Consider the following 26,949-nt stretch of genomic DNA (forward strand, 5'->3'; position numbering starts at 1 on the left):
AATGAAAAACATTGATCTTGGGCCAAAAATAAAATGGGAGTTGCCAAAATAAAAGCAGATGTTTATGAGTCCTAAATTTCAATGAAAATCTCTCCTGTTTACATTCTTTTGTACGTGTCGATTATCTTCCTCCGCAAAAAAAAAAAAGAATACGAAACGCTCAGTACAGTAAAATAAATGTATTTGTGAACAAAAATAATAAGATTTCAGTAATGGGAAAAGATCAATCGTTTAAAATGACTCATGAGAAAGTCGAAACGGAAGTTGTTGTTGAAAGAGAGTCTAAAAGTGTATTTTAGGGAGGGATCAAAAATTACGACTTACGTTGACAACAAAGCTTTGCATTCATGGCATCTGGCAAGAAGATATGTTCAGAGTGGTCTTCTTTCTGAGGAAAAATTAACTTCTGCTCAATAAGATTATACTTTTTTGAGACGTCTTCTCCACATTCGTTGGCGCTTGTCATCCCAAATACAAAACCTGGGTTGCTGAATGTTTTAGAAAAATGATAAACAGGATCGTCTTGAATCGTAATCATTACGGATCGTACAGGAATCGTAATCGTTCAGTAATCGTAATCGTACTGGAATCGTAATCGTGCAGGAATCGTTCGTTTTTTTGTATGGGGGAAAAAGCTAGAGGAACTGATAAATTACCTGGACATTCTTCCATGATGGCGATTGGTGAGAGATCTGGGCACTTGCACTCGTATCCTCCCTATTTGAACAAAATGATTGTTTGAAAAAATATTTCGTTTTTTTACCATCTTGTTGAAGCAGAAAGCAGTTGGGTGACACATGTTGCTTCCATCGTCGCACTCGTCGATATCGAGACATCCTCGGATGCCCATACCATCTCCGCTGTAGCCTTCTGGGCAAGAGCAAGTGTAGTCGTTCTCGCCAAGTGGCATGCAAGTAGCCAGTGGATGGCATTTGGTTGGGCCGTTGCATCGCTCGTTGAAGATGCAGTCGAAGGTTCCGAAGAGATTGTTGCAGAACTCGTTCTGGAAAGACTGGCAGTTGTGGGTTCCTTCCTTGCACTCGTCGATATCCTTACAGCCTCGGTTCTTGTTTCCTCGCTCATCTCGTGAGAGCTCACCGTTACCTTCCAAACCGGCTCGGCACTTGCACATGACGTCACCGGGCTGAGTTGGGTGGTTGTAGCAGTCGGCGTCGGGGTCGCACTCTCGCTGGGCCATGAAGCAAGCGGTTGGGGAAATGGTTGGTGGTGGCGGAGTGGTTGTCTCTGGGAAGCAGAAGAACTTGTCGTCGGGGCCAGTAGGCATTGGGTTGTCGATGCAGATCTCACCGTCGGCACAGTTGTCAAGCTCGTAGAAGCACTCGTCGATGTTGATGCAGCCCTTAGGAGCAGCGCTCTGGCCGGATCGGACATCTTCGTAGGATGGGATAGCGTTGACCAAAGTGTGGATCATTCCCATGCTTCGGGCACCATCACCGTTGTTATCGAGCAAGTATTCGAGACCAGAAGCAACTCGTCGCTTTCGTCGCATACCATCACCGAAAGTGAACTGACCATCACCATAGAGACCGTCCTGACATTCGCAAGTGTAGCCAAGCTCGTTGTTTTCATCAGGAATGCAGGTGGCAAGAGGATGGCAGTTGTGTCGAGAGAAGTCGCAGACGCCGAGTGGATCTGGATCGCTAGTACAGTAGAAGCTACCTTCAGTGTTGATGCAGACGTCAACGACGCAGTTGTGGAGGCCGAGCTCGCACTCGTCAATGTCGACGCATCCTTCTGGAGATTCGTATGAACCCTGACCGTAAAGACCTCCAACAGCGGCAAGTCGATTACCCTTTCCATGGAAACCTTCGGCACAGAGACAGTGGTATCCATCTTCGGAGTAGTCAGCAACGCAAGTAGCATTGGCGTGGCAAAGGTTATCAGCCTGGCCGCACTTGTCGACGCAAGTGTAGCTACCATCAAGATCAGTACAATCTTCTTCAGCCATGCAGCCGTGGTCGCCAGTAATACATTCGTTGATGTTCTGGCATCGTGGTTGCCCGTAAAGAGAGTGGACGCATGAGGCGTAGCAGTGAGGATCTCGCTCGTGGAAGCACTTGAGCATGCAGATATCTTCGTAACCTTGCTCACATCCGCAGGCGAACTCTTTTCGCTCTGGCTGGATGATGGTGCAAACACCTCGCCATCCGCATGGTTGGTCAACGCAGATCTTGTTAGGATCGACTTCGTCTGTGCATTCAAATGAACCATGAGTATCGATGCAATAATCGTGAGCAGCAGTCAAAACACCATCGCAAGCAAGTGGGTTGATGCACTCGTCAATGTTGAGGCAATCAGTGGCGAGGCCAGGATTGTTCTCTTCAAATCCAGGTTCGCACTGGCAGAAAGCAATGTCCTTCTGGGTGGCATCAACGACACATTCACCTCGCTTGGCAACAGCGTCAGTAGCACCACAGTCCATGTTGTCACAAAGACCAAGTGGATCATCCTCGGTGCTGCACTCAAAGCCAACAGTAGCGGCGAGATCAGTGACAACTGTGTTAACACACCAGCCACCAACTGTGCCACAGTTGTTAGTGGAAGCATCAGCACACTCGTCAACATCAACACATCCAGCAACACCATCAACAGTGCCTTCAGCCATGAGGCCTGCAGCGCCGCAGTCGCAGTAGTATTCGTCCTTGGCAGCACCTCGAATAAGGCAGCCGAAACCGTTGAGAGTACACCAGTTATCCGGAGCAGAGCAAAGACCGTGTGGATCAGCAGAGATGTTGCATTCGTAGCTACCTTCGTTATCCATGCAGATGCAATCACCAATGCTTCCAGTACAGTCGGTGGTTCCATCGTTGAATGAGTCACAGATGGTTATATCAGTACATTCATCAACGTTGACGAACTTCCAGATGCCGTCATCAGCAAAAGTAGTTGTGTCTTGGACCCATCCGGGTTCAGCAGTGCAGACAACAACGTCTCGGTTCTCAAGAGAGACATCAGTAGAGCAAAGAGATTGTCCAACTGGGCATGGACCGTTAGCAGCGCACAACTGGAATGGATCAGCGTCATAAGAACATTCAAATCCAGAACCTTCTCGGTTGACGCAAACTGGTTTGTAAACTGGTGGAACATCAGTAAGCGGATCGTATGGGTAGTCAATGCTATTAGTACAGTCATGGATGCCTTCCGCGCACTCATCGACATCGACGCAAATGTTACCACTGCCGCCGGCCTTGATGACACAGTTTCTGTAGCAGAAAGTGTAACTGGAGCCGCACTGGTAGAGACAGTCATCTCTGTAGTTATCCTTGCAGTGGCATTCGTGATCCCAGAGAGCACCTGGCTTGGGCATGCAGTTAGAACCAGCGTTGCAGGTATGCTTGCCTGGCTTGCAGACACCGTATGGATCGTTGATACAGAGGAAACCTCCATCAGTATCGATACAACCCTCAGTAGCTCCACAAGTATGAGTCATCTCTGAGCATTCATCGACGTTGACACACCCCTTTGGACCAGCATGGTAAGCTGGAGTGAGTCCTCGGCCGGCCTGTTTGTTTCCGTTACCCTTGTATCCGGTTCGGCAAACACAATCGTATTCACGAGGAGAATATGGGTTAAGAATACAGTCAGCGTTGTCATCACAGTCGTTGTCGAAGCATGGGGTGCTATGTTCCCAAGCAGTGACATCACTATCAGCTGGAAGACAGACATGAGATCCTGGGAAGTTGACGCAGATTTCGCCTGGACAGACACTTGGGTCCTCGCATTCGTCGACGTCGGTACACCCCTTAGGTCCCTTGGCAGATCGAGCATCATCTTCGTTGGGCTTGTTGTTTCCGTTTCCGAAATATCCATCGGGGCACATGCATTCGTAGCCTCGCTTATCAGCGCTGCTTGGAACGCAAGTAGCCAGGGAATTGCAAGTGTGAGCATTCTCTCGGCAAACGTAATCAGGATCTTCCAAGCACAAGAAGCCACCTGGGAAGTTAGAGCAGATCTGTCCCCATCCGCAAGCATGGTCGTTTTCGTAGCACTCGTTGATATCGAGGCAAAGAGGGGAAGCACCAACATTGACGCACTTCCATCCATCAGCACAAGTATGAGTAAGGCATGGTTCGGCTTCTGGGACAAATGGTGGGTTTGCAGTAGGGTAAAGAGTGTCTGGGTTAGCTGGATCAGATGGATCAAGTGGACCGGATGGCTGGCCGATGACCATGATTGGGTCAGTATCCTGGCAAGCGAATGTACCGGGCAAGTTGAGGCAGAACTGGTTGACCTCACAATTGTTGTTGCCAGTCATGCACTCGTTCTCATCAATACATTTGTATCCCTGGTAAGTTGGGACGGCCTGGCAAGTAAATCCGGCACTGCATGGGTTGGCAGCGCAAACGTTGAAAGGATCACTATCACCGAGACAAGTGTAAGCTCCGTCGAGGTTGAAGCAGTACTGGTAAGCAGAGCAATCATCGACGTTAAGTTTGCATTCATCAACATCAACGCAGCCCTTGGCTCCTCCGTAGGCAACGCCATCAATTTCAGTGGATTGTTGCTCCTTGCCATTTCCTTTGTAACCAGCTGCGCAGATGCACTGGTATCCAGACTTAGCGTTATGATCGGGAACACATGCGGCAAGATCGTCGCAGTCGTGAGCGCCATAGCTGCAGACACCGAAGGCATCACCAGTGTGGATAGGGTTGGCGCAGTAGTAACCGCCGTCGATGTTTCGGCAGATCTTGTCAAGAGAGCATGGGTTAGATGGAGCAGCACACTCATCTACATCAACGCAGCCGCCAGCGACAGGCTTGCCACTGCCAGTGAATCCAGAGTTGCAGACACAATCATAACCGTTGGCAGACAAACTGTTGGCAACGCATGTAGCATCAGAGTGGCAGAAGCTACCCATGCAGGCGTTTGTAGCGTCGTTGAAGCAAAGGAATCCGGGGTTAGTATTGAAGCAGTTCTGAGAAGCAGTGCAGTCATGAGATCCGTCGAAGCACTCGTTTCGGTCGACGCAGACAGCCTGGTTATTTTTGACGTCGCAAGACTGAGTAGAAGAGCAGGCGTGGTTACCAGCTGCACATCGATTGATGGGGATGGAGCTTGGGATGCAAGAATAGGATTTGTAAGAGTTTGAGCATTGGGTTCCTGCAGGGCAAATGCTTGGATTCAAGCACTCGTTAGTGTCCATGCATTCAGCAGCGCCAGTGGCACTGTTGACCTGGCATTGAAGTCCAGTCTCACAAGCGAATCCTTGGCAAGGATCGGCAGAAGCGACACCGTAGCAGTGGTAGCTACCGATGTTGTTGTAGCAGATCTGGCCGTGCTGGCAGTTGTCCAAGTTGAATTTACACTCATCGAGATCAACGCAGCCCTTTGGTCCTCCTTCCAAGATTTCGCCTCCAGTAGCATAAGAGTATTGTTTCTTTCCGTTTCCTCGGAATCCTTGCTGGCACTCGCAAGTGTAGCCAACCTTGTTGGTGTAGCTGATCTGGCATTCGGCCAAGTGGTGGCATTCGTGCTGTCCAGTCTGGCATGGGTGTCCAACGTTTGGCTCGGAAGTACAGGTGTAGCTTCCAGGAGTGTTGTAGCAGAACTGGCCAGTAGCTTCACAGTTGTGCATTCTGAGCTCGCACTCGTCAACATCTTTGCAGCCCTTTGGCCCGTTGTTTCCAAAGGCAACATCGAAGACTGTTCGGCTGAACTGGAAGTTACCGTTTCCATACCATCCGACGTTACAGACGCAGTCGTATCCGGCCTTGGTGTTGTATGCTGGGTAGCACTCGGCATTAGCATCACAAGTAACTCCATCGCATCGTCCAAGAGGATCGTCGCTTGGCTGGCAGCTGTAGCTACCGACAGTGTTGACGCACTTTTCGCTGTTGGTGCAGATGTTCATAAGTGGGAAAAGACACTCATCAATATCAACGCAACCGATTCCATCCTGGTAGAAGAAACCAGCTGGGCAAGCGCAGAAAGCAGAACCAAGATCAGCGGTGAGAGTACATTCGGCACCAACACCGATGCAGACAAGACTGTTGGGGTTAGTAGGATCGCAGAGTCCGTTTGGATCTGGGTTGCTTGCATCTCGGCACTCGAAGGAACCTTCAGTGTTAACGCAGTCTTCTCCATCGGGAGATCCGACACATGGGGAAGTCAAACACTCATCGATATCGACGCAGGTTGGCCCAGAAACGTCGAGCTCGAATCCGGCGAAACAAGTGCAAGTGTAATCGGTCTTGGAGGCACCAACGACGCAGGTACCGAATTGACCACATTTGTGAGCGCCAACGGCACAAACTCCGAATGGATCGGCGGAGTCATCACAGACGTAAGAGCCAGGAGTGTTGACACAAACGGAGTCTGGGACGGCAGAGCAATCAAAACTACCGTTATCGCACTCGTTGTCATCAATGCAGCTTCCAAGTGGACCGCCAGCGTTGAATCCAGGATCGCAAACGCAGATGAAGGTTTCTCGGTTGTTAGCGTCATCGGGTTGGCAAGCTCCGTTGAGGAAGCAAGCAGTAGCTCCGGGAGCTCCTGGAGCGCAGACTCCATATGGATCAGCATCAGCGCTGCAAGCAGCACCGCCGTCAGAGTTGACACAGTAGACAGCAGTTGGGTCGCTACCATCAGATGGAGGACAAGTAAGAGCGCCGGTGGCACACTCATCGATATCAGCGCAAGTGAAGTCGGAGTCCTGTTGGTACCCAGCACCGCAATCGCATGTGAAAACAGTCTTGTCAAGAGGATTAACTGAGCAAGATGCTGGGGCAATGCATGGATTGGTACCAGTGCAAAGACCGAATGGATCAGCATCAGTAGAGCAGGAGTAGCTTCCGTCATTGTCAACGCAGACAGAAGCTGGGACAGAATCGCAGATAGTTGAGTCCATTTTGCATTCGTCGACGTTGACACAATCATTGAGGGCCAAATCAGCAATGTATCCATCCTTGCACTCACATACTGGAGACATAAAATCTTCAGATGGGGTACAGTCAGCATTGACAACGCAAGCAACATCGCAAACGTTGAATGGATCAGCATCGGTAGTACAAACGTAGCCACCGACTTGATTAATACAGTTCTGTCCGGCAGCACATGGGTTAAAGCTACCAGAGCACTCGTCAATATCGATACACTCGAATCCCTTGAGGTTCATGGCAGGAATACAAGCAGACTTCTGGGCAGAGCATTCCATCTCACCAGCGGAACCTGGAGCGCATTTTTGTTCTGGATCTGGTTCACCTCGGCAGACGAATCCAGCTCCGAAGTTAGTGTTGACACAAAGCTGCTTTGGAGTACAAGTGTGAGTTCCTTCAAGGCACTCGTCGACATCCTGGCAAGAGAAGCCAGAGTAGACATATGGGTTGGGAACGCATTCTTGAGTAGATTGGCAAGTTGATGTAGCGCATTTGTTGAATGGATCGTAGTCTCCGCTGCAAGAGTATCCACCGTTAAGGTTGACACACTGCTGGTGGGGAGAGCATTTGTCTCTGCCAGTGGCGCACTCATCAACATCGACACATCCAGCAGGGTTTTGTTGGTAAGAGATGCCATCAGACTTGCCGGTTCCATAGAATCCAGCCTTGCAGGTACATTCGAAACCGGCCTTGCTATCAGTTGGGATACAAGCAGCAAGTGGGTGACAGTTGTGAGCGCCAGCAGCACAGACTCGAAGAGGATCGTATCCAACAGAGCACTCGTACTTACCAATCTGGTTGACACAGGTCTGTCCATCAACACACTGGTGAGTTCCAGCTTTGCATTCATCGATGTCGACGCATCCCTTTGGTCCATTGGGTCCATAGGCAAGCTGTCGGCCATCCTGTCGGTTTCCGTTTCCGTGGTAACCGTTGATACAGTCACAGTCATAACCTCGCTTAGCGTAGGAAGGTCGGCAGATGGCCATGGCATGGCATTCGTGGGCACCGAAGGCGCATGGACCTTCGTGTTGAAGACAAGTGTAAGAACCGGGGATATTGGCGCAGTATTCCTGGGAGGTACACTTGTGCTCTCCGGTTGAGCACTCATCGATGTCGTTACATCCCCAAGTACCAGTCCAGTCGACACCCCAGTAGTATCCAGGTGGGCATCGGCAAGTAGATGACATCTTATCAGCAGAAACTTCGCATGTAGCTTCTGGAACAGAAGCACACTTGTTGTTCCAGCCCTGACACTTTCCGAATGGATCGGGGTTAGAGTCGCAGTCAAAACCACCATCAAGGTTTTTGCAAACCTCGAAGATGCTGCAGCTGTTCAAAGACTCATCAGCACACTCGTTGATATCCTCGCAAGTTGGGTTGCCATTAGCAAGGGTAGTGAGCGAGTAAGTAGTGGCGTCGCTGCAAGTGCATGTGTAGACAGTCTTATCGGTAGCATCAACCTGGCAAAGATGGCCGATTCCACATGGGTTGCTGGAATCACTGATATCAAGACCGCAAAGGTTGAGTGGATCATCAGCAAGATCGCATTGCGAAGCCTCACCAATACCCTCAATGCACCAACCAGTGGTACAGAAAGCTGGGCAAGTGACTTCATCGACACATTGACCAGTTGTAAGGTCATTGACGTAGTGAGTTGGGCAGACACAGGTTCGAACGTAGGCATCCATATCGCCAACAGCAGTGCAGACAGCAGTATCAAGATCACATCCGTCAGTGCTGCAGATGAAGTCTGAGAACTCAACGGCAGTCATGCATTCGTATGATCCAACGTTGTTAACGCAAACATCACCAAGACCTGGGCAAGGGCTAGCCATCATGTCACATTCGTTCTGGTCAATGCAAGCTCCGGTCAGATCAGCGGCGTATCCAACGTTGCAAGCGCAAGTTCGGCTGAGTTTGTCGTCAGAGACAAGGCAAGTAGCACCCTCTTGGCACTCGTAGTTCTCACAAAGACCGTAAGGATCTGGGTGAGTGGGATCTCGGCATTCGTAAGTTCCAACAAGGTCAACGCAGAAAGAACCAACTGGGCAATTATGAGCACCAACAGCGCAGTTGTCTGGGTCAGAGCAAGTGTAGGAACCGTCAGTAACGACACAAGTAGTGAGTCCCATTGGATCGTCAGCACATGGATTGTCCTCGATGTTGCAGACGTTATTGGGATCAGCGACACCGATGCAGTAGTGGCTACCAGCAGAATTAACGCAAGACTGGTGAACGGTGCAATCGTGGAGGCCAAGATCGCACTCGTTGTCATCAACGCAAGCGTAGAATGGCGAAGTAGATTGCTCGTAGCAGGAGTATCCAACTGGGCAGAGACCAGCAGCGGAGCAGACCTTTGGTGGCGCAATCTCCAAGCAGAGGAATTTACCTTGGTTGGCGTGGACGTTGTGGCAAACTTCAGCTTCGGGGATACAGTTGTGAGTTCCTTTTTTGCATTCGTTCACGTCCTGGCAGCCCTTCTTGCCTCGTTGCTTATCACCAAAGAAGTCGTTGGCGGTCATCGAGTTACCATTGCCGACGAGACCGTCCTTGCAGATACAGTCGTATCCTCGGAAAGCATCGCTGGGGACGCAGACAGCGTCGTGGTGACATTCGTGATTACCAGCGGCGCAATAGCTGTTTGGATCTGGCTCTGATGAGCAGTAGAATCCACCTGGCTGGTTAACGCAAGTTTGACCAACGCACTGGTGAGCTCCGGTCTTACACTCATCGATATCGACGCAACCCTTTGGTCCGTTTGGTCCGTAAGCGATCTCTTCGGAAGAGGTCAAGACCAAAGAACCGTCGGAGACGACGTACTGAGCATTTCCGTTACCCTTGTAGCCGCTGACGCACTCGCAGTCGTAACCTCGCTTTTTGGAAGCATCTGGGATGCAGATTGCCATCTCGTGGCATTCATGAGCACCAGCAGTGCAAACGTGGAAGGGATCTGGGAGAGCGGAGCAGACGAAGGAGCCGTAAGTGTTGACGCACTTCTGGCCGAGCTGGTTGCAAGTGTTGTAGACAGCGCACTCATCAACATCAGTACAGCCGGGCATGCCGACTCCGGTGTCGTATTTGAAACCGTTGCCGCCGAAGCCTTCGAAGCACATGCAATCGTATCCTTTTTCGTTGTTGTCTGGGACGCAAGTAGCAGTGGAAACGCAAGCGTGAGTTCCATCGTAGCAAGCGGCCCCAATTGTTCGAGAACCGCCCTTGGTGGCCTTGCAGTGGTAGCTACCGACGGTGTTGATGCAAGCTTCGTTGTCGGTACAATCGTGTCGTCCAGTGAGACATTCGTTGACGTCCTCGCAGTGCTCGCCGTCACCGGTGTAACCGTTTCGGCAAGTACACTGGAAGCTGAACGCTCCTCGTCGGAAAGTGCACACGGCATCTTCGTGGCAATTATGGGTACCAACGGCGCATCGTGAGGCTCGCTCAAAACCGAAGCTCAAATTCTGTATACCAGCATTGGCACCGTTGCTGGCAGTCCCAGAGGCGCTTTGCCCCTAAATCAAGAAATTAGATTTCCGCTAAAGATTTATTCAATCTCTTAAAAATCTCTAACGAACCTGCACTCCTGCTAAAAATAGCAGTAAAGGGGAGGCCTTCATGCGTGGAGTGGTTTTGCCTTGCTTCCGAGCTAGAGATCCGAGTTTATATGCGTTTTAGATAAGCGCCGTAGATTGCGATAGAGATGCGACTTGCTGCGATTTCTGCGGAAACCAACGTTAAGCTGACTAAAATCGCGGTTTTTGTTTAACAAACTTCGATTGGATTTTATTACTTAGTAAATATGACATTTCGAGTTGCTTTCTAGCGCATGTTATCCTTTTTAGATGTAATATTTACTCAATAAATGTATAAAAACGAAACGCTTTTTGATAATTTTTGAAGGAAAAATGATTTTTCTCTGGCTCATTCCATTCCTTGCCGCTCAGGTAATCGAAGAGAAAGAATGCATAACTCCGCCGCTGATTACCGACTTTGATCTCGCCGCGTACTCTGGAATGTGGTGGAGCTTAGCGTCCTATCCTGCAAGATATCACATTGAGAATTCAAGATGTGTGAGATTATTCTACGACTTGGAGGAGGACAGCGACCGGCTTTATGTTAATAACACTTCATTGAGGCCAGATGATGAGGGAAATTATTACTTAGGGTGGAGTCAAGGTGCCTGATTAATTATTTATTGGATGAAAATAAATGACTTACTTCAGGATACGGTTATCAACAGTACTCTCGACGGGCGCCGAATCTTCTTTATGTGGACTTTAGAAACATTTTTGACCCCGATGAGCTGATCCGTCCAAATTACTGTAAGACGGTCTTACTAAGACCTCCATATTTTTTCCCGAATTTTTTTCTATTTCAGGGGTCTTGGAGACGGATTATGAAGAATACGTGTACGGAAGCAACTGTAACTACAATGGCACTCACAGCAGCAGATCATTTTGGTTCCTAGGACGAGAGAAGGATTTCGCCAATTCAGAGAAATTTCAAATGTTGCTGGAAAAAGCCACAAACGACTGGGGATTGAAAGAAGAGTTCCTTGAATATCGCAATAATGACAACTGTACCTTTGACTACATACAGGATGAATAAATTATCGTTAATGATCACGGAGGCCGAAAAAAAGGAGCAATTAAAACATTCCCCGTGCATGTCCGATCTGCTGGCCCGTATTATCCGAGCGATTGATACAGATTTAAATATTTATAATTGAAAAACACTTAGGTCAGTGAGGCGCGATATCGGATTTTAATAGCAAATATTCACATGATATCACAATGGCCCTGAAGTGTCCGTTCTTCTGCCTGAGTGGATTCAGTACAGTCGCTTGATATCGGTCAAACCAAGCCGCAAAAATAAGTTCCAGGGTTTCCTTGAATTTTTCATCTGAAAGAGATAAAGAAGGAGAGTTTCTAGACACCTGTTACTGTCAAAAAGAACCACGGTACCGTCCAAGCTTGAATGGTAGATAACCATCTAGCTAGTAGCTATACCAGAACGCACTGAAGCTTGACCGTAAATTGAACCGTATCCATGAACCGTAAACCATGAAAAACGAAGCCCAAATCTCCAAGTCATAAACACTACCTTGACCTCGAGAAAGAGAAAACAAAAATAAAACGAAGAGTAATTATTTTTCAAAACAAAAAGGAAGCCGGGCAAAATGGATAGAAGCTTGACGAGGACAATAAGGCGGGGATAATAAAAAAACTGTGTGTTTTTGTTGTTGAGGGAAGAAAATTATTCTTCCGAGATAATGCGCAGAGTATGAATAGAGACGTACAATTATTATCCTGCTTGAGTTTGCTTCTCTTCTCGTTATTGATATTTTGTTATGTTGGATTATTTGAGCATGCGGGTTCGTGGTCGAAAATAACCTTCAGGTAAGAATGATTTCAAACCACATTTCATTAAAATTTTCTAGCACTGGAAGATATCCAGCCCCAAATTTTCTCCGAAAAGCAAAAGTCGAAAGTCCAAAAACTCCAAAAACTACACAGCCCGAACCTCCATCTTTCTCGGAATCGAGTTACTCTGATAATGAACCAACAATCCTCTCTTCTAAAAAATCTGTCTCAACGATTCATCTTCGCTCTCCACCACCGAAAAACCCAGATCCTCCAACCAAAAATGAAATTATTCAATTCCCAGTGAATTCGACGATTCAAGAAAACCACATTTATGAAACTTTTGAAAAAAGAAAAAAGCACCTGAATTTCGTCTGCAAGCGACTGCGACAAGTCGTGGATCTAAATCAAAATAAAGCGGACAATTTCGACGAGCTCCAACAATTTCAAAAAGATCTTCTTCAGTCAAAAGAAGACGATAAAGCTTGCAAACCGATAACTCACCCAGCCGGGCTGTTAGATAATTTATTCAAAAGCGAAGGTATTCTTTTTACCTGGACTCAGAAACCTGTGTAGAAAACCTGAGTCAGGGTCTGAAAGAGCGGCTTTTCATTTCAGCTCTTTCAGACCCTGACTCAGATTTTCTACACAGGTTGTCGAGCCCAGATTACTACTCTCAAATTCGGGGATTATTTCATTTTAGATTATAAAATCCGAACTTGTCTACCGACCAAAACTGGGAGCACAAGCTGGTTGAGGACACTCATCTCGCTAGAAACGTACCATGGAAGCAAGAGCCCAGACCAGGTTCGCGAGTCCTGGGGTTCTTACAGCCAGAGAATGTGGAAAAACGCCTGGCTCCTGGAAGAGCAAGTCAAGACAAAGACAGGTGATCAGGGATGGATGAGTTTGATGACTGTGAGGCATCCGATGGCGAGACTGTATTCGGCTTGGAAGGACAAGTTCAGAAAGGGGCAGCCTTGGTTGAAAGTCATTGAGAAGCAGTTTCAGGTAGGAACTACTCAACGAGGAGGAGTAGAAAAAGCTAAAATGTCTTGTTTTTAGTACTATCTTTTACGACTTGAACGGAACGACATGTCAAACGCAGCTTACGAGTACTCCTTCGAGGCATTCGTCGAGCTGGTTGCTTTGACAGACTTCGACGGGCAGCGAGATCGGCACTGGACGTCCATTCATACCTATTGCAACCCGTGCGCCATTCCTTACGATTTCATCGTCAAGCAAGAATACGGCTTTGAAGAAAATGACTATCTCCTGCAAATTTATGACCAAGAAGGAAAATACCAAAATTTGAAAAGCATCCCGAAGCGTTCACAGTGGGGACATCAGCTTGACGAGAAACCAATCGAAGTTGAAGACATGCTGGAGCCGTGGAAAGACATCAGCAAGACGACAATCAAGCAGATTTACAAGACGTTTTATTTAGACTTTGTCTATTTCAACTACAGCATCGACGAATTCATAGCCGTCGGGAAAAACGGTAAGCGTCTATTCTCAGAATAACGAGTCTTCAATATTGACATCATTTTAAGATGACGGGGTTCTTGATGATGTCAAAAAGACAATGAAGACGAAGATAAACGCGCAGAGCTCTAAAGTCAAATGGATGGACACCAATCACTGCAGGGACAGTTTTAATGAAGCTTGTCAGTTCACGGAAATGACTGGATATAGGCTCAACTGCAAGGGTTACAAGCGGCTTTCTTTTTCTACTTACGAAGGTAAAAAAAGGTCTATTTTAGGAGTGTCGTCACGAATCGACAAAAAATACCGAAAAATTTTGCGTAGGCGGCTACTCGGCCGCTGATTGGCCGGCTAGCCAAATCCAGGCTTCTGATTGGCTGAAAATTTTCACGCAAATTTTTCGTAGTTTTTTGTCGATTCCTGACACCTCCTCCTATTTGAATGGTTTTTCTCGAAAATTTGCATTAAAATTATGCAATTAATCTTTCAGAAGCAGAAGCATTTGCGTGCGCAGACGAAGAAATTACTGGCATCGGCCTCTCAGCCGGCCAATACTGCGTCTCTTCGATAGAAGGATCTTTAACGAAGACAACCGAAAAAGGCCGGAGTAGAAGCTGGATTAAAAAGGAACACCCCGTTCTTATTTCTAAATAATTAATGCCCTTTTGAGCTGTATTTTGTATCTTTTTGTACAGAAAAGTCTACTTTTGACTGTATATAAAAATATAGATAAATTATTTTCCAAGTCTCTTTTCTGCGGTTGAATTTGTTTTCGATATTGAAAATAGTCGAGAAGAGAATTGAAGAGTTGAGGTGACGTCAGATGGTTCTGTAAAAGACAGGGCTTGCATATAGTTACTGACTCTTCGGCTGCTCAAATAATATAATTCAGACGTCAGAGTTCGACATTCACATTATTTAACGCAGCAAGAGTTGAGCCTTCGCGCAGTGCGAAAAAATCGTTTCTCAGAAGAATCAGATCACATTAGATTTTTTTTATATTCAGACAGATAGAGAGAGCATTTTGTCGGTCACATCTGCACATCGCGCATTACAGTAGATTACTGTACACGCGGCACAAAAAAAGGATAACTCAGATTATCGATATCATTTGCATCAGATATTTTTGTTCAGAGAATGATTTAAAAAATCAGGTTGATTTGAGAAAAACAAACATGCGAAAAGCGATGTAAAATGGGGACATGCTCCTGCTTCAAGATCAAAATTACGTTCGAAATTGGAAGCCACTCGGTAAAAAAGTGAAAAAACACGGGATCTTAGGGTCTTTTTCAGCCTGTTCCAAGAAATAATGAAATATCAGTCACGGAAATCGAAGCAATTCAGCAAATAAACAACCATCTCATCGGTAAGTCGTTCTCCTTGTTGTCTCCAAAAAAGAGCATCATTAAGGAAATGAAATTGAAAAGATCCGTAAGCTGCTCCCGTCAGAATATCGCAAGTCTCGCCAAAGGTTTAGCCGCATTTTCATTTCTTCCTCGATTCTGAAATTTATTCTTTAGCGAAATTGAGTCGCATCTGACGACGCTCAAGAAGATCGAATCCTTTATCCGTCAGGTATGGAAACGGCGAATACAGTACCTGGTAGTCACTTCGTACTTTTAAGACAAACGCGGAAAAAATGAGCTCTTTCTTTCCGAGCGCGCATCATAGCGTGAACAACAGCGAGCTTCCAAGGAGAGTAGCATCAATTTTAAATGAACAAATCATGATTTTGGTTAGCTATCAAAAAAAAGCCCTCAAATCTCCACGACAAAATCACTTTGCGCATCGCCAAATAGAGAGCGCGGCAATACATCCAGCCGCCTGTTTTTCCATTACCCAAGGCCCGAAATTTTCAAGGAATGGGTGGAACGCCTGGCTGGTTTTATAATCGGAACAACGAGTAACCCATCCAGGTCGAGTGTAAAAGCTTCACGGCAGTTTCATCTGCGCCTTTTCTGATTTCACCGTCGACGCCAAAAACTTTGAAAAAATATCACTCTTCGTTTACTCCTGGACTTCGTAAGTGCCTGGACAACCTGTGTAATAACCTGAGTCAGGGTCTAGATTCTAGAATACATCAAACAAGAAGCCCCGCAGCTGCTTTTTCAAAAACAATGCCGAAAAGCAGCTTCGCTAGAATCAGTAAAAGGATTGGATGGGCAATTTCAGACCCTGACTCAGGTTTCTACACAGGTTTCCGATCTGATAACTCAGATCTTAATTTGAGAGGCCAGCCGTTTTTAAAACCATTTCAGAATCGACGCCAAAGAAGTGGTAAAAATATATTTACAACTCGTCCAATACAGTCTTCTCTCTTTACATACTTACAGTCATAAATACAGTAGTACTTATTCATTTGAATAAAGAGAGCCGCTATTCAAGAGCATTCTTCTCTTCGTTGATTTCAAACACATCAGTCATCCAAATCAGCACCGCAATAAACGTACTCGTACAGAGAAAGAAGATAGAACAAGGATATTCCTGTTGATTTACTGTTGGGAATATAGAATAAGCAATATCCTTTTTTTTATTTCAAACATTCCAAGCACCAACAATGTTAATTATGCAAGCCAGGTCGGCCTTGTCCAAAGCCAAATGTTTTTTGTTCTCCTTCGAGTAGCGAATTGACTATCATAATGGCAATAAATTTATCAATCAAATATTTTTATGCTCACTTTTATCGACCAGTACAGGGCGATGGCTCCAGTGGGAGGGAATAAAAGTAGAAGAAGTAAGGAATAAAGGCACTGAAAAGAATTGAAATATACTGACTATGCTCGGAAACCTGTGTAAAAACCTGAGTCAGGGTCTGGAAGGTCGAAAAAGCTCCGGACCTTCCTAATCTTTCAGACCCTGACTCAGGTTTTCCACACAGGAACTGGGCGAGCTTGAAAACCTTTGATTTGCTGATATGCTGGAATAAAGAAAGCTCTGGCGGGTTGATTTGAATGATTGAATTCGACTTCGTTCCGACTGATACTCTATTTGAGCAAGAGGTAGCTCCACATTGATCCGAAGAAACTCTTGAACTTCGTCCAGAAAGAGGAGCACTTTCTTGTTGTTTTCGCTTGATTTCTTCGTGAAGGCGAGAATGCTTGCTTTCCTGGGCATTTTCCGCGAAAGCTTTGTCGAGTTTCAAAGGAATAATCCTCGATCTACAGTAGTTACAGTGAAAAACTTTCCTCTACAGAACTTTGCCGCCATTCTTCCATCATCTGTGATTTCAATTTTCACTGAAGCTGTTTCTAGGAGCGGATCATCAGGTGCTGAATACATTCAATCAAACATAAAATATGCATAAACCGATTGAAGTGATCAAAAATACCTTCGACGCGCAGAGCTGGAGACTCGTTTTCAGATGCCATTGATGTCTCTATGGTCGATTGATCTGAAAAAATAAATCTCGGCGGCGATGCCAACGTGGAAACATGGCTAGAAGAGGCGCTTGAATTTTTCATTTTCAAGCACCGAGGTTCACTTCTCGACAAGTGTTATTAGACTAAATACTTATACTATTGCTACATTTTTGGCTAGAAGACGGACTCTGTTAACAAGTCAAATGCGGACTGCTCGAAATACTCAACCCTCAGAACTCATCTTCCTATAATGATCGACTGAGGCGTTCCTGATTGGCTAAGAAGGGGGCGGGGAGAATTTAGAGCATTTCATTCGCTGAAATGAAAGAGCGCCACCTTTTTTTTGACAGCCAATCAGAATACGCAATTTATAATACGGTTTTTATGGGTCGATTGAAGTGTTTAGCCCAGTTTCAGATGCATTTTGACTTGCCTTGAATTTTCTCTGAAGGTTGTTTGTTTCCCATGCGGGTTGTCCCTGAGCGGATTTTGATGTCTCTCAAAAAACAGTTTTCGAATGAGGAACGACAGAGACCTGACAGGGGTCAGAATCATCGTTCAACCTGTTGATGGTAACAGTAGAATAATTTATTCGCTGGAATAAATTATGCAGCCCAGGAGTGAAGATTTATCAAACCATCTGTGTTTGTCCTTTCTAGCTAAACAAGCCGCCCGCTCGCTCTTTTTTTTTATTTCGTTTTCTTACTAAATTTTAATTTTATCAGCGGACCGAATTTTGCTTTGAAACTGAGGCATTTTGTATTTGCGAAAATTAACAGAAGCACAGAAAAAGTGATTATTTACAGATAGCGCCTTCTTTCCCACATCGGCACTCATTTTTCCCAACACATTCATTCGGCCAGAAGCCCCGGACATTTCTCTCATTCTCGCAGTAGATCAAGCAGAGTCCCTTGCAAATCGGCTGCGCAAAGTTGAACTTGCTCGTTTCGCAACCGCAAGTCGACTCTGGCTTCAAGCCCTAAACAAGTGATAAAACAGTACCAACAAGATTAAGAAGCACTTACCATGCAGTTGCTGAAGCCCATTCCGCACTGATTTGTTCCTTGCCTATTATTATACGTTGAGCAAACTTTTTTCTGAATAAAAATGGTAAAAAATATATGAAAATTTAGATTACCGATAAGGGACTCCATTTTTCTTTGAATCTACCGATGATATTTCCTTGTGGCGTGTAGTGACAGACTGTATATGTGGACAAAAGAACCGGAGGGATTGTATTTGGAGGTTGTTTTACTGGAAAAACCTAGATAAAAATTTAGGGTGAGAAATCTTGGCGAACGAAACTAGCATTAAGTGACGCTATAAAGTTAAAATTGAGCTTACCGCAGTACCGCAGCCGAGCTCAACCGAGTCCGGCCAAAGCAGCTGTGTCAAGTGCCCTACGGGGTCATTACGTCTTCGGCCCCTTTGCGGCGTCCGCGGGTTGAAGTAAAAAAGTTCAGCGTACCAGCGAAATACCGATTCGCGACAAGGATGGCCATTTTCTGTAAGATCCCAGGCGATATTTTCTCCAACATTTTTCGCACGGAACACTAGGGAGAAAATTCATAAACTGTACATTTTTTTCCTTGATTACTTGTTGGGGAGTCAGAGTGTGGCCAATTTTTCGTCCTCTGTCTGGTGCTATTTGGCGTTTTTGGCGCGCGGGATTTCAATTCTGTCGCCCACTTTTGAGCAGTTGAGGCAATTTTCGTGTTCCACGTCATCGGTTTCAAATTATGAAGGGCTCGGAAAAAGTTGTGGTAGTCCAGACATTCCTGGTTGAAAAACGAAAGGTCGCCAGAGTTCAGTGATCGTGCCATTCCCATTTCATTCGTGGCCCCGAACTTCGATTGCCCGGGCTGACAAGATTGCTGATTGCACGGATCGCGCTGGAAATCTGGTCCGGGACATCCTTCAAATCCTGGCTTTCCAGTGGAACAGGTTCGCCTTCGTTCTTTCTTTCCTCCGCCGCAGTTGACGTTGCAAGCGCTCCATTCGCCCCAAGAATTCCATGCAGGACACCACTGACTCATCGTGCAAGGTCGCTGGTTGTAAGGATAGCTGCTTTTTGGCTCGTTCTTGCAAGCGCCGGAAATGCACGTTTGATAGCTGAGTTGCATCCCTCTGCCGCATGTTTTTGAACAAGGACCCCAAGGACCATATGATCCAAACTGCGATCTTTGACCAAATGGACATGGAAACCTGTTACAACCTCTCGGCTCTTGATGCCAGGATAGATATTGCCCGGTTCTCGCGTTTTTCTGACAGCCATCGTTGCAGCTTCTCTCTCGGTACTGATGACCGCCTCCACAAGAACGGGTGCAGCGGGACCACTGACTCCAAGGAGTCCAACCCTTGTGGTTTTTCGGGACTGGTCGTGTTGTCATTGGACGTCTGGTCGTTTGAGGCATGGTTCGGCGGGTTGTTGGAGGGCGACGGGTTGTCCTTGTTGTCTTCGGCCGAGGAGTAGTCAGCTTGAAGCTGGGAATTGGTACTTCTCGGACGCTGACTGGCCTAGAAAGAGCATAAATTTACGATACACCGCCGAATAAAATAATCATGAGGGTAAAAAAGGCTGGCAATATTCAATAAGAAGGATTGAATATTAATATATAAAAATTGATAAGCATCAAGTATAATAATTGTATTATACTTTTTGTTTGACTGCTTTGGCGACTTCTTCGCATTCTTCTTTGGCGGTGGCGTTGCTACTTTCCTATTATCACAGCTTGGGCATTTTCGCTTTTCCATCCACGGCGTTTTGTTGCTCTTTGACCAGAAGACCTTGCAATCGCCCTTGTTTCCAAGACACAGTCGCTTTCGAATTTGTTCGCAAGAGTTGCTGCACTCTTGCCACTCTCCCCAGCCGGACCAACCGACTGGCATCGAGAATTTCCAAGGATACCATCTGTAATGACAGCATGGCTTGAAATCGATCAGATCGGCTCCACCCTGGCAGCAGATTTTGTCCTCGTCTTTCGTAAACACTCGCGTTCCAAAGGGCATTCCGAGCTTTCTGTTGTTCGCCACATTTACTTTTATCGACGGATAAGCAGGGTTGTTCAACTCTGAGCTTCCAACGTACAATTTGAATCCGAAAAACTGATTCTTTGACTCATTGCAAGGAGCACCAAGGATCGCCCATCGGTCGACGACATCACGGAGTAAGCACAAATACACTTCGCGGACAAAGGGGCCGGTGGGTTTTTCGTAAAAGCTGATGAGCTCAGTTCGCATGTTTTCATGAACGGGTTCGAGTTTGTTGGTGATCGTGTAGATTGCGCGCCCTTTTACGGAAACTTCCACCATGTAAAAATACTAAAATCATGTCAACATGTTACTAAGTCATTAAAAAATTTCAAGTCACCTTTATCGGTCCATTTCCGAAGTAGTCCATCGAAGGCCCGAGATGTTTCTGTCCAGCGGACTTGACAAAAATCGACAAAAATCCTGCATCAATTTCATATCCTTCCAAGTCTTCGTTAGCTTTGTCAGGCTTTCCTTTCTCTATTAGTTTCTTGACTCTCTCTTCCAGGCTGAAGACTTCTTCCGCAGAGATGGCTTCAGTTTGATTCTGGAAGCACTGACTGCTCTCTTCATTTTCTTAAAAAAAAACGATACAATTTTAGATGGCTCAAAACTGAGGCTGAGCTCAACAACCTGTGTCAGGGTTTGAAATGTCCTTAATGAAAAGCCGCGTAGCGGCTTTTTTAAAAACGAAGCCGCGAAGCGGCTTCGCAAAGTTACCAATCAAATCTTCCTCTAAATTCTTGCGACCTTTCAAACGCTGACTCAGATTTTTACACAGGCTGCTAAGCTCAGAACAGAGGACATTGAAATTTGAACATTTGAAATTTACCATTGCAGTATTCTTCTTCTGATATATACAGTGGCTCTAAATGAATAGTATCTTGATATTCTCGGCAGCTAGTAGTAATGGGAGAATCTTCTGAGAACTCTTCATACTGTACTTCTGCTTGAATTTCTACAAAAAGCGCTAGAAAAAGGAAACTCAAACTCGCCCAAGCTGTCATCGGGCGAACTGTCTGAGTTGTAGAATGATCTGACTGAAAATTCGCGCAACGGCGGACTTGAGCCTGCGCCGCCGCTAATCCGACCGCAACGGCTCGACCAGCGGAATCGAGTTTAGTTCAACTGCTCGAACGTAACTACGCAGAATGTTCCCGACAGGTGCGGTCCGCCCTCAAGAAATCAGAGCCTTCTCTGTCTTCTTTTGTCTCTAGAAAACCACACGAACTGATGTGATTGATTCAAGCGCCCCACCGAGCGAATGATAATGAGCAAACGAGCCTCAGAATTCTGGGTTTTATTATGAGCAGTTGTAGCTCGTGTATAAATAGTTTCGGATCACGATGCAGTTTTTAGCCTATTTTTGGATATCTTCTTGGAAAATGATTTCTTGCTCCGAAAATATCATTTTAACCGCTTGGTTCAACCATTATATTTGGCAAAATATGCAACTCATATTGAAGCTTACTATTAAGCTCGCGCTCTAATACAAGCTTTTGGTTGGACCCGCGCTCTAATTGAAGCTTCTGATTGGGCGTGCGCTCAGATTCAAGCTTCTGATTTGGCGCGCGCTCGAAAAGAAGATTTTGATTGGGCGCGCGCTCGATTTTAAGAACTCTTATTTTTAAGAATGATGAGTCTACTGTTTATTTATTTCATAATTATCAATTCATCAGAAGACTTTTGAAGAAAAATTATGCAACATTCAGCAGTTTGTAAAGATCGCTTTCCAACTTCTGAACTACTCAAGAAGATTAATTGAAGAACTTGAACTTTTTATTTGAAATCTTTCTCGTTCTCCACCAGTATTCAGTGGTGCACCCAGGCCAAAATCCCCAGGCTCGCTTTTTCGGATCTCCTTTTTGATATCGACTAACGCAGTTTGTTCTTGAGAGGATGCAACTTTCTATTCGATCATTCCACTCCTTGTTCCACTCATCAACACTTGTTAGAATACATTTCTTATTAAAAAAGAAAAAGCGCTTACGCTTTATCAGTAACCATGAAACAGTCTTTCCGTTCCTCAAGAAGCGCTTTGATGACATTTATTATAACTTGCAGCTGGCATTCTAAAAGAATATTTATTTGAAATAGCGATTCTTCCTTTCTACCGATCATAAATATCTCGGAATTGTGCCCTACTCCTGTCATCGGGCCTAATATATGGACAAGATTCGGCACCTTCTGATAAAATACTCCCCAAAAGGTCCTTTTCTCATTTCCTGGTTTCAGCATTTGAAGATGCGCATTGTCCTTAATGACAATGAATTCAAATTAAAGATTTTAGAAATACTTTTATCAGAAAATTAAGATTCGCGGCAGAGTTGGTAAAAAAGTATACTTCACTCGCCCTTCAGAATGAAGTATACTTCATGAAGTATACTTCAGGGCGTTGCAGGGCGTTGAAGGGCGTGAAGTGGAGGGAGGCGATTTTCTGGCAGTTAGATTTTCTGGCAGTTAGACTTTCTGGCAAAGGCGATTTTCTGGCAATGCCAGAAAATCTAATATGCCAGAAAGTCTAACTGCCAGAAAATCGCCTCTTTTGATTTCACATCTATAGTTAATGATCCTGGAAGATAAAAAAACGGAGAGAAGAAGAGCTCGGAATTCATCTTCTGATTCTTCTGAGAAATAGTCAGGCGCGCGTGGGCGGCGCGCTCCTCCCTTATTCGCCGCGCTGTGCTCGCCTGAATTTAGTTGATAAATCAACGGTTTTTTTCAAGCGGAAATGATGAAGATCAGAGAAGAATTAACTGCCAGAGGAATTAGAGAAGAATTAACTGCCTATAAAATTTTGCCCAATTCGCTTAAAACTTATGAACTGTGTTTCCGCTTTGTTTCGCCTCCAAACTTCAACCTTTCGTATTTAATGTATGATGCGTTTTCTTCTCTCTTTCGATGCACAAACCGTTGATAAGTTAAATGTTTCTATTTTTTTTCAATTTTTGACATTAAAGCTTTACGAGTTGCGAAACTAAAATACTGTCTATCATTTTTAAATTTTAATTCAGAATTTCAATTTCAGAAAGGACTCAGTGTTGAAAATTGACCATATAAAATAACAACGGGGAGAATATTGAACCCGTTATAATTGTGGGCCTCCAGAAGAATTTACCCGTTATAATTGTGCCCTTTCTTTAATTTAACATGATTTTGAACTCCTCGAAAGATATTGAAGAACTTCCTGCCAGTATTCTTCTCGCAGACAACAAAGAAAGCTTCCGAATTCTAGGAACTCGATGAATCAACAAAACGACGTGCTCGATTCCATCTTTAGGAGCTCCAACGAAGAAGAAAAATATATAGGAAAGGAGTTTCGAATTTTCTTTTGCAATCAATTTTTTCACTTATTGGTTTATTTTTCAGCGGCTTCAATTAACTGAGACGTTACAAATTTACCGGTGCAAATGCGTCAAATACAGTGCTGTGATTGGCTGAATTAGGGACACGTAGTCCTTTGAAAAATGAAAAATCGCCATAAATCCGAAATTTTTTGAGATCTCGAAAATCTGAGATGATACTGGCATAGAGCTTGAGATTCTCCGTCGATACGTATAAAGATGTCTTGGGCTACAATGTAACCCTTAGGCGCTAGAGCAACAGCAAGTTTGCCCCGGTAATTTTGTAACGGCTCTGACCTATGGAAATCGTCCGTAACGAATGTAACGAGTTTGATGAAAATGTAAGGAGCTTTTTTTATAGAACATCAGAAGTCTTCTTCGTCGGAAGTGGCGAGTACTTCTTTTAATTGGCGCATCAAATCGTCATCGTCTTTTTATTATTTATCAAGTTATTCTAATTAAATACAATTAAATAAGAAACCATTATATACGTGTAAACAATCCTGGGATATCTGCTTTTCTCATTTCTTCGCGTTTTCGCAATTTCGCATTTTCCGCCTTCATTTTTTCCAGCTCTTCCCGTAACTCTGCGATCAACTCTTCATTTTGTTCTTTTTTTCTTTGAATGGTTTGACGCCGTTTATTTGCTATATCAGCATAGTAGCCCTAAATATTCTGCTATTTTCTTAAAGAAACATACAAGCATTACCTTAGGATCATTTTCTCTTTTTTTTCGATTTCTTTCTTTAAGAATTTTCTTTTCTTTCGCAATTTGGGCTGCCAAACGCACTTCGGCTTCAGTTTTCTTCTTTTTCTTTTTTGGTGGGGAATCATGCTCGCAATAGGTTGATTTTTTCGCATTCCGCTTCACTTTTGCGCACAAACTACGCGTATTTTGCGAAGATTCGGGGCGCTCATCTAGAATAATTAACATTCTGCTTGATAAAACTAAACTTACGATCCGATTCAGAATCTGACAATGAAAGATCCCGCGTTTTGCGCTGTTTTGCGGATTTTGCGCTGCGAATATACTTCCGTGGCTGCTTGGGTTCAGATAGAACCAGCTTTTCGGGACTAGTTCTGTCATCAAAATTCCGGTAAGAATCAGATGTTGGACGAGAACGATTAGCTTGTCCGGCTTCGTCATTTTCTTAAATGAAAGTCATTTATTTTTTAAATATGGACAGTTACCTTGCTCCGATTCTGAAGACGAAGGACGATTTGGAAACTGTTTTCTGATCGTTTCATCTATCTCATCGGTTTTATCCAGAAGTCGTTCCCAATGTATTGGAGATGGCGATTTTTCAACTAGAAATATTAAATTTTTGATATTTACATTTTTGATATATTACAGTTTTCAGGCTCACGATCCTCATTGTCCGACGGTAAAGAGTCCACTGGAGGTGGGTCGAACTCATGGATAACAGCTGGCACATCGACTTCATCATTGCTCGTCTCCTCATCGACTCTTCTTTCCACTCTTTGAACTGGCTGAGCGATTGGCGCCGCAACTCTTCTCAAATCGAATTCTCCTCCTTGCTGAGCGAAAGGATCTGGGTCAACTTGCTCACCAGCTGTTTCTTGCTCATCGCGAACTGGGGACATCACAGGCATTGCTTCTTGAAACTGGTATGACTAAATAATTTTTATTTTTGTATAAAAAATAGTAACTATACGTCAGCTGTTGATTCTTTAATCAAATTTTGAAATACAGCAGTTTCTGGTTGCGTGGCGTTGTTGATAAAATGTCGGAGTTTCTGAGTAGATTTCAATGACTCGGCCTTTGATCTGGCCCTCATCAAGCCGAAGCCGACAGAAACAATTGCTTCTTCGATTGAGCCATTTTCTGCGCATTTTTTGTCAAATCTTGCTAGCTGCTCGTAGCGTACAACCGCAACTAAGGCGCACAATCTGTCATTTTTAGTACTTTGCTGGCTGTTGCTCTCAAGCTTAGCAATTTCCGTACTGAAGCTTTCACTTTTAAAGCCATTAGCAATGGAGATGACCGTAGATAGCTCTGTCGCATTGTTGATTCCTTGATCCACCAGGGATGAGTTCTAAACATTTAATTTTAGTTGGAATCGCATCTTCACGAATTCGATGTTTTTACAAGATTTCCCATCGAAAAAAAGGTAACTTACCATGATTTCAAGACTGTTATTAGTCAAGAATTTTGAACCATTCCTCGCTCCTATCGATAATGCAAGGGCCCATGAACTAGGAGGGAATTTAGCATCGTCATTCAAGTACGTCGTAGAAAGATATCTGTAGAACTCATTAATCTCGTCTTTGATTAGTGGTGTAGACAGTTCATCAAGTGTTCGACGCAAAAGCTGCATAAATGTGTCGTAGAATGTAGGTTCGGTCAAGTGAATGAATGGGATCGCATGGATGAGTGCTTGGAGTATCTTTCCATTTTTCTCCCAGAGTGCCAACAGTCCATGACTTTGTAAATATCTTCTAACACTCTGTAACCAATGAAAGTAGCACCCAACCATGCGTAGATTCTTCTCCGGCCATGTTTCGCGAATCGAATTTCTGAGCCCAGGTTCGAAATCGGACGAGACAGTTGTAAATTCAGAATCAGGACAAAGTTTCTTTTTGTAGATCAATTTACAGTTTTTTCAGGAAAATCGGCTGCTCTGCTATTCAAAACTACCGAACGGCCGATTGTGGTCCTCATCAACGTTATTACACACGACAAATTCGCTGCCGAACCAAGTAAGTTCAAAATTTTCAATATTGATCATTTCCTTTAAAGCCTCAAAGACAATCTTGTAGCCTTCTTTAGACTGACCCTTGAGAATAATAAAGAATCTAGGATTAACACTATCATCTCGGTCTCTTGATCCAATAATGAGGAGTTGACGGTAGCCAAACTTCTTTTGCTGGCCTTTCGTAAAGAATTTACCGTCAACAAACCAGTGTTTTGAAGAGGTCAGCATGCGCAAATCGTGTTGAGTCGCAAAAGCTAGAGCTTCATCCCATATCGGGCTTCGTTGTTCCGGCGAAAGAAACTCATTCATTAGAATCCATTTTGTTTCACCATCGCCTTTTCGTGATTTATTAATGAATTATTACTTTTCAATGTTCGTTTCGTGAAACAAAAATGATGTCCTCGTTGTCTCCACCTTACCCCTCATCTTTCGAATCGTTTTTAATCAAGCTACATTTGGTTTAGGTTCCATCCGACTAAAGACAGTAAAGTACAATGCAAAACACGAGCACGAATATGTCAATAACTTCAAAGTCTTGCAAAACTCGTTCAAAAAATGGGCGTAGATAAGGTTTGTCTTCATCAAAATTATAACTCTACACAGAAACAAGAAATTAGACTACGTTGACGCGCCACAAAGTTATGAAGCAGATTCTGAAACCTTCGCAAGACACAATATTCTCTGCGAGAAGAAAGGACTCTGGACTCTGCCAGCTGATTATCCACAGGTAAAGCGTATCACTCAGAACTTTCTTT

At 44.7% G+C, this 26,949-nt stretch overlaps 6 protein-coding genes and 1 long non-coding RNA gene across 9 annotated transcripts; 3 read left to right on the forward strand and 4 right to left on the reverse strand.

The window, feature by feature from the left end:
• Positions 1 to 164: 164 nt before the first annotated feature.
• LOC145703904 (uncharacterized) lies at positions 165 to 10,527 on the reverse strand. The gene is made up of 4 exons (XM_081781303.1): positions 10,472 to 10,527; positions 764 to 10,408; positions 325 to 717; positions 165 to 282 (listed from the first exon to the last, which is right to left on the reverse strand). The coding sequence occupies exons 1-3, from the start codon at positions 10,511 to 10,513 to the stop codon at positions 538 to 540; spliced, it is 9,867 nt and encodes a 3,288-aa protein (XP_081637429.1). The 5' UTR covers positions 10,514 to 10,527; the 3' UTR covers positions 165 to 282; positions 325 to 537.
• Positions 10,528 to 10,801: 274 nt separating this feature from the next.
• LOC145701514 (apolipoprotein D-like) lies at positions 10,802 to 11,504 on the forward strand. The gene is made up of 3 exons (XM_081778730.1): positions 10,802 to 11,072; positions 11,120 to 11,218; positions 11,275 to 11,504. The coding sequence occupies exons 1-3, from the start codon at positions 10,802 to 10,804 to the stop codon at positions 11,502 to 11,504; spliced, it is 600 nt and encodes a 199-aa protein (XP_081634856.1).
• Positions 11,505 to 11,935: 431 nt separating this feature from the next.
• LOC145702796 (uncharacterized) lies at positions 11,936 to 14,493 on the forward strand. Of its 2 annotated transcripts, XM_081780066.1 has the most exons (7): positions 11,936 to 12,104; positions 12,215 to 12,295; positions 12,337 to 12,800; positions 12,963 to 13,270; positions 13,325 to 13,760; positions 13,813 to 14,001; positions 14,235 to 14,493. In XM_081780066.1, the coding sequence occupies exons 1-7, from the start codon at positions 12,076 to 12,078 to the stop codon at positions 14,396 to 14,398; spliced, it is 1,671 nt and encodes a 556-aa protein (XP_081636192.1). In that variant the 5' UTR covers positions 11,936 to 12,075; the 3' UTR covers positions 14,399 to 14,493. The 2 variants fall into 2 exon arrangements, with proteins under 2 accessions (XP_081636192.1, XP_081636191.1); XM_081780065.1 differs by lacking the exon at positions 11,936 to 12,104 and having other exon boundaries at positions 12,114 to 12,295.
• A 3,355-nt stretch (positions 14,494 to 17,848) lies between these two features.
• On the reverse strand, positions 17,849 to 21,336 carry LOC145702728 (uncharacterized). Its single transcript, XM_081779990.1, has 8 exons — positions 20,966 to 21,336; positions 20,474 to 20,709; positions 19,760 to 20,424; positions 18,701 to 19,620; positions 18,448 to 18,656; positions 18,242 to 18,367; positions 18,129 to 18,200; positions 17,849 to 18,082 (listed from the first exon to the last, which is right to left on the reverse strand). Exons 1-8 carry the CDS (start codon positions 21,138 to 21,140, stop codon positions 17,900 to 17,902), a joined length of 2,586 nt encoding a protein of 861 aa, XP_081636116.1. The 5' UTR covers positions 21,141 to 21,336; the 3' UTR covers positions 17,849 to 17,899.
• Positions 21,337 to 21,787: 451 nt separating this feature from the next.
• On the reverse strand, positions 21,788 to 22,741 carry LOC145702451 (baeyer-Villiger monooxygenase-like). Of its 2 annotated transcripts, XM_081779678.1 has the most exons (4): positions 22,430 to 22,741; positions 22,248 to 22,389; positions 22,124 to 22,205; positions 21,788 to 22,080 (listed from the first exon to the last, which is right to left on the reverse strand). In XM_081779678.1, exons 2-4 carry the CDS (start codon positions 22,369 to 22,371, stop codon positions 21,891 to 21,893), a joined length of 396 nt encoding a protein of 131 aa, XP_081635804.1. In that variant the 5' UTR covers positions 22,372 to 22,389; positions 22,430 to 22,741; the 3' UTR covers positions 21,788 to 21,890. The 2 variants fall into 2 exon arrangements, with proteins under 2 accessions (XP_081635804.1, XP_081635805.1); XM_081779679.1 differs by having other exon boundaries at positions 22,248 to 22,741.
• Positions 22,742 to 22,819: 78 nt separating this feature from the next.
• LOC145702452 (uncharacterized) lies at positions 22,820 to 25,605 on the forward strand. The gene is made up of 3 exons (XR_014134316.1): positions 22,820 to 24,574; positions 24,839 to 25,106; positions 25,553 to 25,605. It is a non-coding gene; the product is annotated as an uncharacterized LOC145702452 (long non-coding RNA).
• On the reverse strand, positions 24,199 to 25,587 carry LOC145702449 (uncharacterized). The gene is made up of 4 exons (XM_081779675.1): positions 25,154 to 25,587; positions 24,830 to 25,112; positions 24,669 to 24,785; positions 24,199 to 24,627 (listed from the first exon to the last, which is right to left on the reverse strand). Exons 1-4 carry the CDS (start codon positions 25,274 to 25,276, stop codon positions 24,392 to 24,394), a joined length of 759 nt encoding a protein of 252 aa, XP_081635801.1. The 5' UTR covers positions 25,277 to 25,587; the 3' UTR covers positions 24,199 to 24,391.
• Positions 25,606 to 26,949: the final 1,344 nt, after the last annotated feature.

This window comes from Oikopleura dioica, chromosome PAR, assembly GCF_907165135.1.
Source record: "Oikopleura dioica chromosome PAR, OKI2018_I68_1.0, whole genome shotgun sequence".
Classification (NCBI taxonomy): domain Eukaryota; kingdom Metazoa; phylum Chordata; class Appendicularia; order Copelata; family Oikopleuridae; genus Oikopleura; species Oikopleura dioica.